This window comes from Pan troglodytes, chromosome 11 (assembly GCF_028858775.2).
Source record: "Pan troglodytes isolate AG18354 chromosome 11, NHGRI_mPanTro3-v2.0_pri, whole genome shotgun sequence".
NCBI lineage: Eukaryota > Metazoa > Chordata > Mammalia > Primates > Hominidae > Pan > Pan troglodytes.
In genome coordinates, this window is record NC_072409.2 from 110,863,792 (window position 1) to 110,879,164 (window position 15,373).

At 36.4% G+C, this 15,373-nt stretch overlaps 1 protein-coding gene across 6 annotated transcripts in view; it reads right to left on the reverse strand.

Moving 5' to 3' along the window:
* The window catches only part of JAK2 (Janus kinase 2), a 150,863-nt gene that overhangs the window by 93,383 nt on the left and 42,107 nt on the right, over positions 1-15,373 (reverse strand). For all 6 annotated transcript variants that reach the window (XM_016960555.4, XM_001139368.7, XM_063788740.1 and 3 more), the window contains one exon: positions 10,712-10,835. In XM_016960555.4, coding sequence (XP_016816044.2) covers positions 10,712-10,835 — 124 coding nt within the window. The remainder of the gene's footprint in view (positions 1-10,711; positions 10,836-15,373) is intronic.

The window sequence follows — 15,373 nt, forward strand, 5'->3', positions numbered from 1 at the left end:
TAAGAATTCTTTTATATTCTGGAGATGAGACAATTATCAGATATATGATTCCCAAACATTTTCTTCCATTTTGTGGAACCCATTTGTGGGTGGTCTTTTCGCATTTTTGATAGTGTGCTTTGACACACAGATGTTTTTAACTTTGATAAAGCCTAACAACTATTTTTCTTTTGTCACTTGAGCTTTTGGTGTCATATTTAAGAAACCACTGCCTAATCTAAGTACACAAAGACTTCTGTGTTTCTTCTTGGAGTTTTAATAAGTTTAGCTCTCATATATAGGCCTATGATCCACTTTAAGCTATTTTTTTTTTGTATATAGTGTGAAGTAGATTGTCTTACTTCATTAGTTTACATGTGGATATCCAGTTGTCCCAGCACTGTTAGTTTAAAAGACTATTCTTTGCCCATGAATTGTCTTGGCACCCTGATCAAAAATCAATTACCATCACTGTGAGAAATTATATTGAGACTGTCAATTCCTTTCCATTAATCTGTATATTCATCCTTTAGTATCACATTGTCTTGATTACAGTCGTTTTGTAATAAATTTTGTAATTAGGAAGATAAGTCTTCAAACTTTGTATTGTTTCAAGATTGTTTTAGCTATGCTAAGTCCCTTTGCTTTTTATATAAATTTATGATTAACCTGTCAATTTCTGCAATAAAGACATTTAGGAATTCAGTAGGAATTGCATTGAACATACAGATCAATTAAGGAGTATTGCCATCTTAAAAATATGAAGTCCTCTATGAGATATCTTTCCATTTATTTAGGTGTTTCCTTAATTTCTTTCAATCATGTTTTATATTTCTCAGTGTATACATTTTACACTTCTTTCATTAAGTTTATTCCTAAAAATTTGTTATGCTATTATTAATGAAATTTTTTTAATTTCATTTTTGGATTGTTCTTTGTCTCTGTATAGAAATACAACTGATTTTTATAAATTGATCTTCTATTCTGCAACTGACCTGAGCTCATTTATTAGTTCTAATAGTTTTTTTATTAATTCTTTAGGATTTTTAATATGCAAGATCATGTAATCTGTGAATACACAATCATCCTTTGGTATCTATGCAGTACTAGTTCCAGAACCTCCCACACATACCAAAATCTGCAAATACTCATGTTCCTGATCTACAAAGGCATAGTATTTGCATAGAACCTGTGCACATCCTTCAGTATACTTTAAAATCTCTAGACTATTTATAATACCTAATACAATGTAAATGTTATGTAAATAGTTGTTATACTGTATTCTTTAGGGAGTAATGACAAGAAAAAGTCTCTACATGTTCAGTACAAGCACAACTTTTTTTCCAAGTATTTTCAATCTGCAGTTGGTTTAATCCATGGATGTGAAACCCATGGATACAGCAGGATGACTACAATTTTACTTCTTATTTTCCAATATAAATGCCTTTTATTTCTTTTTCTTGCCTAATTTCCCTACCCTGAATCTACAGTATAGTGTTAAATCAAAGTAGTAAAAGTAGCTATCCTCATCTCATTCCTGATCATAGGGAAAAGGCATTCAGTCTTTCACTAATAAGTATGACATTACTTTTGGATTTTTTATAGATGCCCTTTAACAAATTGAGGAAGTTCCTTGCCATTCCTATTGTGTTGAGTTTTTTTATAATGCTGGGATGCTGGATTTTATCAAATACTTTTTCTGTGTCTCTTGGGATGATCATGTGGTTTTGGTCATTTATTCTATTAATGTGGTGTATTACATTGATTGATTTTTTGAAGTTACACTAACCTTGTATTTCCTGGGATAAATCCCACCTGGTCATGGTATTTAATCTTTTTATAAACACACTGAGCATTCCTAACCTGAAAATCTGAAATCCGAAATGCTCCAAAATTCAAAACCTTTAGAGCACTAACCTGATGTGCAAAAGAAATATTCATCAGAGCATTTCAGACTTTAGATTTTTATATTAGGTATGTTCAACCAGCGTATACTCTGCAAATATTCTAAAATCCAAAAAAAAAAAAAATCTAAAATCCAAAACACTTCTGGTCCCAAGCATTTCAGATAAGACATATTCAAGCTGTATTGCTGGATATTGCTGGATTCGGTTTGCAAGTATTTTGTTGATTTTCTACCTACAACATTGGTCTGTAGTTTTCTTTTCTTCTAGACATCTTTGTCTGAATTTGTTATCAGGGTAATACTGAACTCACAGAAAGAGCTCGGAAATCCTCCTTCCTTTTCTATTTTTTGTGAATAACTAGTAATAATTTTTTTAATGTGTGATAGAATTCACAAGTGAAGCCACTTGGGCCTGGGCTTTTATAAAAATTGCTAATTTGATTTCTTCATTTGTCATAGACCTATTCAAACTTTCCGTTCTTTCTTTTAGCAGTTCCTATAACTTGTGTCTTTCTAGGAATTTGTCCATTTCATCTTGATCCTCTAATTTGTTGGCATTAAAAACTGTATCCATTAAACAATTATTTAATGTACATGAAGAAATATTTAACAAAAGAAGAACAAATCATTAATGGCCTTTTCAAAAAATTCTCAGCATCACTAGTTATAAGAATAATGAATAGTTGTAACAATGTGCTAAGGCAAGCAATCTCATATTCATTATTCTCATAACTAGTGACACTATATATTCATGTACATTAAGTAATTGTTAAATGGATACACTGTTTTAAATTTCATACTTATAAGAATACTAACCTTATGTTTATTTGATTTGTTGAAACTATCTTTACAATGTGCCTTTTCATTTTTTTCTATTATACTTTTTTAGGGTACATGTGCACAACATGCAGGTTAGTTACATATGTATGCATGTGCCAGGTTGGTGTGCTGCACCCATTAACTCGTCATTTAACATTAGGTATATTTCCTAATGCTATCCCTCCCCCATCCCCCCACCCCAGAACAGGCCCCAGTATGTGATGTTTTATTCCTGTGTCCATGTGTTCTCATTGTTCAATTCCCACCTATGAGTGAGAACATGCGGTGTTTGGTTTTTTGTCCTTGCGATAGTTTGCTGAGAATGATGGTTTCCAGCTTCATCCATGTCCCTACAAAGGACATGAACTCATCATTTCTTATGGCTGCATAGTATTCCATGGTGTATATGTGCCACATTTTCTTAATCCAGTCTATCATCGTTGGACATCGAGCTTGGTTCCAAGTCTTTGTTATTGTGAATAGTGCCGCAATAAACATATGTCTGCATGTGTCTTTATAGAAGCATGATTTATAATCCTTTGGGTATATACCCAGTAATGGGATGGCTGGGTCAAATGGTATTTCTAGTTCTAGATCCCTGAGGAATCGCCACACTGACTTCCACAATGGTTGAACTAGTTTACAGTCCCACCAACAGTGTAAAAATGTTCCTATTTCTCCACATCCTCTCCAGCACCTGTTGTTTCCTGACTTTTGAATGATTGCCATTCTAACTGGTGTGAGATAGTATCTCTTTGTGGTTTTGATTTGCATTTCTCTGATGGCCAGTGGTGATGAGCATTTTTTCATGTCTTTTGGCTGCATAAATGTCTTCTTTCGAGAAGTGTCTGTTCATATCCTTCGCCCACTTTTTGATGGGGTTGTTGTTTTCTTGTATATTTGTTTGAGTTCATTGTATATGCTGGATATTAGCCCTTTGTCAGATGAGTAGATTACAAAAATGTTCTCCCATTCTGTAGGTTGCCTGTTCACTCTGATGGTAGTTTCTTTTGCTGTGCAGAAGCTCTTTGGTTTAATGAGATCCCATTTGTCAATTTTGGCTTTTGTTGCCATTGCTTTTGGTGTTTTAGACATGAAGTCCTTGCCCATGCCGATGTCCTGAATGGTATTGCCTAGGTTTTCTTCTAGGGTTTTTATGGTTTTAGGTCTAACATTTAAGTCTTTAATCCATCTTGAATTAATTTTTGTATAAGGTGTAAGGAAGGGATCCAGTTTCAGCTTTCTACACATGGCTAGCCAGTTTTCCCAGCACCATTTATCAAATAAGGAATCCTTTCCCCATTTCTTGTTTTGTCAGGTTTGTCAAAGATCAGATGGTTGTAGATAGGTAGCATTATTTCTTTCCATTGGTCTATATCTCTGTTTTGATACCAGTACCATGCTGTTTTGGTTACTGTAGCCTTGTAGTATAGTTTGAAGTCAGGTAGCGTGATGCCTCCAGCTTTGTTCTTTTGGCTTAGGATTGACTTGGCAATGTGGGCTCTTTTTTGGTTCCATATGAACTTTAAAGTAGTTTTTTCCAATTCTGTGAAGAAAGGCATTGGTAGCTTGATGTGGATGGCATTGAATCCACAAAGGACTTTGGGCAGTATGGCCATTTTCACGATACTGATTCTTCCTACCCATGAGCATGGAATGTTCTTCCATTTGTTTGTATCCTCTTTTATTTCATTGAGCAGTGGTTTGTAGTTCTCCTTGAAGAGGTCCTTCACGTCCCTTGTAAGTTGGATTCCTAGGTATTCTCTTTGAAGCAATTGTGAATGGGAGTTCACTCATGATTTGGCTCTCTGTTTGTCTGTTATTGGTGGGTAAGAACGCTTGTGATTTTTGCACATTGATTTTGTATGCTGAGACTTTGCTGAAGTTGCTTATCAGCTTAAGGAGATTTTGGGCTGAGACAGTGGGGTTTTCTAGATATACAATCATGTCATCTGCAAACAGGGACAATTTGACTTCCTCTTTTCCTAATCGAATAACCTTTATTTCCTTCTCCAGCCTGACTGCCCTGGCCAGAACTTCCAACACTATGTTGAATAGGAGTGGTGAGAGAGGGCATCCCTGTCTTGTGCCAGTTTTCAAAGGGAATGCTATCAGTTTTTGCCCATTCAGTATGATACTGGCTGTGGGTATGTCATAGATAGCTCTTATTATTTTGAGATACGTCCCATCAATACCTAATTTATTGAGAGTTTTTAGCATGAAGGGTTGTTGAATTTTGCCAAAGGCCTTTTCTGCCTCTTTGAGATAATCATATGGTTTTTGCCGTTAGTTCTGTTTATATGCTGGATTACGTTTATTGATTTGCATATGTTGAACCAGCCTTGCATCCCAGGGATGAAGCCCACTTGATCATGGTGGATAAGCTTTTTGATGTGCTGCTGGATTCGGTTTGCCAGTATTTTGTTGAGGATTTTTGCATCAATGTTCATCAAGGATATTGGTCTAAAATTCTCCTTTTTGGTTGCGTCTCTGCCAGGCTTTGGTATCAGGATGATGCTGGCCTCATAAAATGAATTAGGGAGGATTCCCTCTTATTCTATTGATTGGAATAGTTTCAGAAGGAATGGTACCAGCTCCTCTTTGCACCTCTGGTAGAATTCGGCTGTGAATCCATCTGGTCCTGGACTTTTTTTGGTTGGTAAACTATTAATTATTGCCTCAATTTCAGAGCCTGTTATTGGTCTATGCAGAGATTCAACTTCTTTCTGGTTTAGTCTTGGGAGGGTGTATATGTCCAGGAATTTATCCATTTCTTCTAGATTTTCTAGTTTATTCACGTAGAGGTGTTTATAGTATTCTCTGATGGTAGTTTGTATTTCTGTGGGATCGGGTTGATATCCCCTTTATCATTTTTTATTGCATCTATTTGATTCTTCTCTCTTTTCTTCTTTATTAGTCTTGCTAGCAGTCTATCAATTTTGTTGATCTTTTCAAAACACAAGCTCCAGCATTCATTGATTTTTTTGAAGGGTTTTTTGTCTCTCTATGTCCTTCAGTTCTGCTCTGATCTCAGTTATTTCTTGCCTTCTGCTAGCTTTTGAATGTGTTTGCTCTTGGTTTTCTAGTTCTTTTAATTGTGATGTTAGGGTGTCAATTTTAGATCTTTCCTGCTTTCTCTTGTGGGCATTTAGTGCTATAAATTTCCCTCTACACACTGCTTTGAATGTGTCCCAGAGATTCTGGTATGTTGTGTCTTTGTTCTCGTTGGTTTCAAAGAACATCTTTATTTCTGCCTTCATTTCATTATGTACCCAGTAGTCATTCAGGAGCAGGTTGTTCAGTTTCCATGTAGTTGAGTGGTTTTGAGTTTCTTAATCCTGAGTTCTAGTTTGATTGCTCTGTGGTCTGACAGACAGTTTGTTATAATTTCTGTTCTTTTACATTTGCTGAGGAGTGCTTTACTTCCAACTATGTGGTCAATTTTGGAATAGGTGTTGTGTGGTGCTGAAAATATATATTCTGTTGATTTGGGGTGGAGAGATCTGTAGATGTCTATTAGGTCCGCTTGGTCCAGAGCTGAGTTCAATTCCTGGATATCCTTGTTAACTTTCTGTCTCGTTGATCTGTCTAATGTTGACAGTGGGGTGTTAAAGTCTCCCATTATTATTGTGTGGAAGTCTAAGTCTCTTTGTAGGTCTCTAAGGACTTGCTTTATGAATCCGGGTGCTCCTGTATTGGGTGCATATATATTTAGGACAGTTAGTTCTTTTTGTTGAGTTGATCCCTTTACCATTATGTAATGGCCTTCTTTGTCTCTTTTGATCTTTGTTGGTTTAAAGTCTGTTTTATCTGAGACTAGGATTGCAATCCCTGCCTTTTTTTGTTTTCCGTTTGCTTGGTAGATGTTCCTCCATCCCTTTATTTTGAGCCTATGTGTGTCTCTGCACATGAGATTGGTTTCCTGAATACAGCACACTGATGGGTCTTGACTCTTTATCCAGTTTACCAGTCTGTGTCTTTTAATTGGAGCATTTACCCCATTTACGTTTAAGGTTAATATTGTTATGTGTGAATTTGATCCGGTCTTTATGACGTTACCTGGTTATTTTGCTCATTAGTTGATGCAGTTTCTTCCTAGCCTCAATGGTCTTTACAATTTGGCATGTTTTTGCAGTGGCTGGTACCGGTTGTTCCTTTCCATGTTTAGTGCTTCCTTCAGGAGCTCTTTTAGGGCAGGCCTGGTGGTGACAAAATCTCTCAGCATTTGCTTGTCTGTAAAGGGTTTTATTTCTCCTTCACTTATGAAGCTTAGTTTGGCTGGGTATGAAATATTCTGGGTTGAAAATTCTTTTCTTTAAGAATGTTGAATATTGGCCCCCACTCTCTTCTAGCTTGTAGAGTTTCTGCCAAGAGATCTGCTGTTAGTCTGATGGGCTTCCCTTTGTGGGTTACCCAACCTTTCTCTCTGGCTGCCCTTAACATTTTTTCCTTCATTTCAACTTTGGTGAATCTGACAATTATGTGTCTTGGAGTTGCTCTTCTCAAGGAGTATCTCTGTGGCGTTCTCTGTATTTCCTGAATTTGAATGTTGGCCTGCCTCACTAGATTAGCGAAGTTCTCCTGGATAATATCCTGCAGAGTGTTTTCCAACTTGGTTCCATTCTCCCCATCAGGTACACCAATGACATGTAGATTTGGTCTTTTCACATAGTCCTGTATTTCTTGAAGGCTTTGTTTGTTTCCTTTTATTCCTTTTTCTCTAAACTTCTCTTCTCACTTCATTTCATTAATTTCATCTTCCATCTCTGATCCCCTTTCTTCCTATTGATTGAATCAGCTACTGAGGCTTGTGCATTCATCACGTAGTTCTCGTGCCTTGGTTTTCAGCTCCATCAGGTCCTTTAAGGACTTCTCTGCATTGGTTATTCTAGTTAGCCATTTGTCTAATTTTTTTTTCAAGGTTTTTAACTTCTTTGCCATGGGTTCGAACTTCCTCCTTTAGCTTGGAGTAGTTTGATCGTCTGAAGCCTTCTTCTCTCAACTCGTCAAAGTCATTCTCCGTCCGGCTTTGTTCCGTTGCTGGTAAGGAGCTGCGTTCCTTTGGAGGAGGAGAGGTGCTCTCATTTTTAGAGTTTCCAGTTTTTCTGCTCTGTTTTTTCCCCATCTTTGTGGTTTTATCTACCTTTTGTCTTTGATGATGGTGACATACAGATGGGGTTTTGGTGTGGATGTCATTTCTGTTTGTTAGTTTTCCTTCTGACAGTCAGGACCCTCTGCTGCAGGTCTGTTGGAGTTTGCTGGAGGTCCACTCCAGACCCTGTTTGCCTGGGTATCAGCAGCGGTGGTTGCAGAACAGTGGATATTGGTGAGCAGCAAATGTTGCTGCCTGACTGTTCCTCTGGAAGTTTTGTCTCAGAGGAGTACCTGGCCGTGTGAGGTGTCAGTCTGCCCCTACTTGGGGGTGCCTCCCAGTTAGGCTACTCGGGGTTCAGGGACCCACTTGATGAGGCAGTCTGTCCGTTCTGAGATCTCCAGCTGCATTCTGGGAGAACCACTACTCTTCAAAGCTGTCAGACAGGGACATTTAAGTCTGCAGAGGATTCTGCTGCCTTTTGTTTGGCTATGCCCTGCCCCCAGAGGTGGAGTCTACAGAGGCAGGCAGGCCTCCTTGAGCTGTGGTGGGCTCCACCCAGTTTGAGTTTCCTGGCTGCTTTGTTTACCTACTCAACCCTCGGCAATGGTGGGCGCCCCTCCCCCAGCCTCGCTGCCACCTTGCAGTTTGATCTCAGACTGCTGTGCTAGCAATGAGCGAGGCTCCGTGGGCGTAGAACCCTCTGAGCCAGGCGCGGGATATGTGCCATTTGCTAATACCGTTAGAATAGCGCAGTATTAGAGTGGGAGTGACCCGATTTTCCAGGTGCCGTCTGTCACCCCTGTCTTTGACTAGGAAAGGGAATTCCCTGACCCTTTGTGCTTCCCGGGTGTGGCGATGCCTCGCCCTGCTTCGGCTCATGCTCAGTGTGCTGCACCCACTGTCCTGCACTCACTTTCCTACACTCCCCAGTGAGACGAACCCAGTACACCTCAGTTGGATATGCAGAAATCACCCGTCTTCTGCGTCGCCCACGCTGGGAGCTGTAGACTGGACCTGTTCCTATTCAGTCATCTTGGCTCCACCCCCCTGCCTTTTCATTTTAAGAGAAAACCTTCAGACATTTGAAAATTTTTATAGTCGAAAATTGCAGTCATTCCCATATGATTTTTTCTATTGTTTTGCAACTTAAATGGTATTTTCCCAAGGACTTGAATTCAGTTCCAATTCAGACTTTTATAGTTTGATTTTCTTTATATTTCTATTTACATATCAATCTGATCTTTAATCAATCTATAATTTATCTGATACACATTATAAAGTAAGAAGCTAAAATTTTATTCAAACAGCTAATCAACTATTCTACCACCATTTGTTGACTAATCTCTCCCTTCCACGTTAATATGAAAAGATTTCTTCATATTATTATGTTTCTATATGTATGAAGGAGTACTTTCAAGATATACTGGCCCCATCATTCTCACTATTTAGTTTATGATTCTGAATTTAATTATGTGGCTTTAATAATAGATACCATTTTGTAGTTTCATATAATGTGAAAATATCTCCTGGGACAAAATATTTTATATTTGCCAGGTAAGTCTTCTTTCTCATGGCTATCTTATTTAATAATTCTTGATTTACATAGTAATGTGTCAAATTCCCTAAAATGCCCTTGTTAGGATTTTGATTGGCTTAGAGCTAAGGATATAGCGTAAGAGAAATTGATCTTTGTAATATTCCATCTCCCCATTCCAATATTATGTCCTAATTCTTCATATTCTTCAAATAACTTTCTAATTTTCCTATACTGTCTTCTGTTTTTTCTTATTAAGACCATTCCTGGTTAGTTAAGGGTTTTTGTAGCTATACTGCATAGGATCTTCTTTATCTATTATATAACTGGTTGCTTGCATATAAGAATGGCGTTGATTTTTGTACATCTATTATTTCTTTGAACATTTATTTTTTTCGCCAATTGTCTTTTCAATAATTATATCAAAAATATGTTTTTGAACTCAGTGCAAATTATACATTAGACATCAGTAAATGCAAACACATCCAACTGCGTATTTTTATATAGAATAGGGGAAGGGAAAGAAGCAAAACAATACTAAAATTTATTGAGAGAGCACCAAGTGATAGGCACAATAATAAATATTATATATACATTATCTCTTTAATGAAGTACACATGAGGTGATTAAGAGGCAAGCTTATGAAGCAAACCAGGCTTGGATTTGAACCTGACTCCCAATCCCTAACTGTGTGACCATGAATAAATTTGAGTAATATTACTTCTCAGTGCTCCAAATTCTTTATCTTTAATGTGGAAATCTTAACACCTCATGAAGTTATGATGAATTATATATATATGTATATAAATGCTTAGAAAAATCACAGGTATTTGTGAGACACAAATCAAACATATCTTTGTTTCATCCTTTTGAGCAAAAAAATACTTCTAGATTTCTCTAAACAGGCATTACACATTACCATAAATTATATAAATTAACTTACAATTTGAGGCTGCAAATACACACTGGGAAAAGTCTCTTTTCTTCATGTCAACTTTTTAAAAAGTTCTTTATAAACATAAGATGTGAAATTGCATTCTATTGCACAAAACACTGCACAAACCAGCAATATCCCAAACATTTAGGATTTTGTTAATAAAGGCCACTGTGATTTTGTTTACTTATTTAATTATAATCATAAGGAGTTAAGTGGCATCCCACCAAAACAGCTTTATTCTCAGAGTATTCTACTTACACAACATGTATAAACAGTTTCTCTGATGGAGAAACAGAATAGAATTTTAAATGAAATCTTAAATGAGTGCTAACTAATTGGTTCAGGTATCTGGTATTAAGTACCTTGCAATTAAAAAATATTTGATAATTTCTCCCATTTTGCCTTTTAGCATTAAGTGAGTTACTTTACTGAAGAAAGTACCTTATTCTGTAGAGTACATTATGCCTGGTTGACTCATCTATATGGAAGACATGGTTGGGTGCATACCAGATCCTTTCTGTTTCACTCATTAAAGCAAACATATTATGATACACAGGTGTGATACCTAGAAAAGAAGCAGAGAAAGGAATTATTAAAGGTACACAACAGAATATTTTTACATAGCACCTATAATTTGAAATGAAGCTAAAGTAACAACTCTTAAAATCGGAACAAAATGTAGTAGCAGTCGAAATCTTTTGATATACCACCCCCTACAAGTGAATTATTAATCACAATTTTTTTTATAAAAACATACTTCATTTTAGTGCACTCTGCGTTATTGTACTTTGCAGATATTGTGGGGTTTTTTTTCTTTACAAAATAAGGATTTAGAGCAACTGTGAATCTAGTAAGTCTGTCAGCACCATTTTTCCAACAGCACGTGCTCACTTTGTGTCTCTATGTCACATTTTGGTAATTCTTGCAATATTTCAAACTTTTTTATTATTATATCAGTTATGATGATCTGTGATCAGTGATCTTTGACATTACAATTGTAATCATTTGGGGCCGCTATGAACCACACCCATATAAGATGACAAACATAAGCAATAAATGCTGTGTGTGTTCTGACCACTCCAGCAACAGCCATTCCTGTCTCTCTCCCTCTCTTTAGGCCTCTCTATTCCCTGAGACACAACAATATGGAAATTAGGCCAATTAATAATCCTACAATGGCCTCTAGGCATTCAAGGGAAAGGAAGAGTTTCATATATTAAAGAGTTTCATATCTCTCACTTTAAATCAAAAGCTAGAAATAATTAAACTAAGTGAGGAAGGTATTGTCAAAAGCCAAGAGAGGCTAAAAGCCAGGCCTCCTGCACCAGTCAATCAAGTTCTGAATGCAAAGAAAAAGTTTTTGAATGAAATTTAAAATGCTACTGCAGTAAATACATAAATGATAAGAGAGCAAAACAGCCTTATTGATGATGTGACAAAAGTTTGAGTGGTCTAGATAGAAGATCAAACCAGCCACAATATTCCGTCAAGCCAAACCCTAAACCAGAGCAAGGCCCTAATTGTCTTCAAATCTATGAAGGCTGAGGGAGGTGAGGAAGCTGCAGAAGAAAAGCAAGAAGCTAGTAGAGGCTGGTTCATGAGGTTTAAGAAAAGAAACCATGTCCCTAACATAAAAGTACAAGGTGAAGCAGCAAGTGTTGATGGAGAGGATGCAGCAAGTTATCCAAAGATCTAACAAAGATCACTTATAAACAATAGATTTTCAGTGTAGACAAAACAGCCTTCTATTGGAAGAAGATACCATCTAGGAGTAGTTTCATAGCTAGAAAGAAGTCAGTGCTTGCCTTCAAAGTTTCAAAGAACTGAATGACTCTCTTCTGAGGAGCTAATGCAGCAAGTGACTTTTAGTTGAAGCCAATGCTTATTGACCATTCTGAAAATCTATGGCCATTAAGAACTATGCTCAATTACCCTGCCTGTGCTCTATAAATGGGACAGCAAAGCCTAGAAGATAGCACATCTGTATAAAGCGTGGTTTACTGAATATTTTAAGCCACCGTTGAGACCTAAAGCTCAGAAAAAAAGATTCCTGTCAAAGTATTATTACTCATTGACAATGCACCTGGTCACCCAAGAGCTCTGATGAAGATGTACATTGAATTTCATGTTGTTTTCATGCCTGCTAACACAACATCCATTCTGCAGCCCCTGGATAAGGAGCAATTTGACTTTCAAATCTTATTATTTGGGAAACACATTTAGTAAGGTTATGGCTGTCACAGTGTTTCCTCTCACAGATCTAAGCAAAGTAAATAAAAAAACTTATGGAAAGAGTTCACCATTCTAGATGTCATGAAAAACATTTGTAGTTCATGAGAGGAGGTCAAAATGTCAACATTAACAGGAGTTTGGAAGAAGCTGATTCTGGCTGTCATGGATATCTTTGAGGGATTTAATCTTCAGTGGAGGAAGTCACTGCAGATGTGGTAGAAGTAGCAAGAGAACTAAAATTAGAAGTGGAGCTTGAAGACGTGACTGAATTGCTGTAATCTCACGATAAAACTTGGACATATAAGGAATTGCTTTTTATGGATGAGCAAAGAAAGTGGTTTCTTGAGATGGAATCTATTCCTGGTGAAGATGCTGTGAATATTGTTGAAATGACAACAAAGGATTTATAATATTACATCAACTTAATCAAAGCAGTGGCAGGGTTTGAGTGAATCAACTTCCTATTTTCAAAGAAGTTCTACTGCGGGTAAAGTGCTATCAAATAGCATTGCATACTACAGAGACATCTTTCACGAAAGGAAGAGTCCATTGATGCAGCAACCTTCATTGTCTTATTTTAAGATATTGCCATAGCCACCCAACCTTCAGCAATCACCACCCTGGTCAGTCAGTAGCCATCAACATCAAGGCAAGACTCTCCACTAACAAAAAGATTATGACTCACTGAAGGCTCAGATGATTGTGAGTGCTTTTTGACAATAAAGTATTTTTAAATTAAGGTATGTACTTTTTTGGACATAATATTATTGCATACTTAACAGACTACAGAATAATTTAAACATAACTTTTATATGCACTGGGAAACCTAAAACTTCATGTGATTTGCTTTATTGCAATATTTGCTTCACTGCGATAGTCTGGAACCAAACCCACAGTATCTCCGAGGTATGTCAGTATTTTAAAATATAACTGCTGAGACTCTTTCAAGCAGATATTTTTAAAACATTTCATCTGGTTTCTTCAGTTGTTCCCTGAACTGGAGGTGTAATAAAAATCCATGCTTGCATGTGGTTGCAGAGAAGGAGTTGTTTTAATTAATAGGTATCAAATCACAAAAATATTTAGAAGTCATGAATACTCTTAAAAGAACAATGTGTCAAGTTTTACACAATACATTAATAATTATGTCCTTTGGGCTATTTTAATTTACAATGAAAAATTTTAAATATCAACTTAAGATGTGAGTGCATATGTAATTTCTTAAAAGATATTTTAGAAGGTACATCAACAAATGGTTGAAAGCCACTGAACTAAAAAACCAAGAGAATACCTAAACCACACAAGTAAATAATACAAGCTATTTTCAAGGATATAAAGAACATTCACACATACGCATACACGTACACACACAAGCACAAACACAACAATCACGTGAACTCAAAACAAGTCTTTAGAAGTTCCACAGAATAACCATTCATACCATGTTCTCTAACCACACTTCAATTAAATCAGAAATGAATATGTAAAATTTTTTTAATCCTATATATTTAAAACATAAGGCTCACAGAACACAAAAGTATTTTATTCTAGTTACGTTTTCACTATTTTCCACCGTAGATAGAAACGGCACAAATGACAAACTGACAACAAAAACTTAAATTCTTAATTTAAATTATTAACACGACCGTCTATTTACAGATGTGTAATAATTTCGGTAAGTTATTTATAATAACATTATTTAGCAGCAACTTTTAAACAGTATACTTGCATTCATTCTTTTATTTACAAATAACTTCCAAATAACTCAGAAGTCAAAGGAAAATACATTGGGAGGCATTTATAATGAATAATGATTACCAATATCATGTATTAAAAATTGTGGAATACAACTAAGGTGAAACTCAAGAGGAAAAATTGTAGCTTTATCTGCTTATATTAGAAAATAAGAGCAAATGATATAAGTATCTAACTCAATATAGTAGAAGACAATAGAGTAATCCCAAAGAAAGGTTAGAGATGGACATGATAAAAATCCAATAGGGAGAAGTAACAAAATAAAAGATGATTCTTTGCAAAATAGATCTTTGTCAAGGATAATAAGAAAAAAAGAGGCACAGATAAACACTAAGAACTTTTAAAAAGCATAATTATAAGTTATGAAGACAAAGAGTGCTAGAACAACATTATGCCAATAAACTTGAAAATATAGACAGATGGACAATTTTTGTAAAAATGTAACTTTAAAAAGATTCGTTAATTTAAAACTTCAACAGAACTATAACCATTAAAGAAATAGATTCTGGCTGGGCGCAGTGGCTCACACACTTTGAGAGGCCGAGGCAGGTGGATCACCTGAAGTCAGGAGTTTGAGACCAGCTTGGCCAACATGGCAAACCCCATCTCTACCAAAAATACAAAAATTAGCTGGGTGTGGTGGTGGGTGCCTGTAGTCCAGCTAGTCAGGAGGCTGAGGGAAATGAATCACTTGAACTTGGAAGGCAGAGGTTGCAGTGTGCCATAATCATGCCGCTGCACTCCAGCCTGGGCAACAGAGCAAGACTCAGTCTCAAACAAAAAAAAAGGAAACAGACTCTATCCACTTAAACAAAAGAAGAAGAAAAGAAAGAAGGAGCAGGCAAGAGACAGAAGAAGGGAAGGAAGAAGAATAACAAAATAACAATGAAGAAAGAAAAAACCACCATCAGGCCCAGACAAGATTTATATTTGAGTTCAACCAAACATGAAAGACAATTCCATCTTAAGTATACTATCACAGAGAATAGACCAAGAGCGAACACAGAAATTGACACATTTTGTGAATTTAGTTTGACTACGATACCAAGGGTAATCTCACCAATATAGATTGAAAAATCTTAAACTTTACTTCCATGATTATAAAAGTAAAAGAGT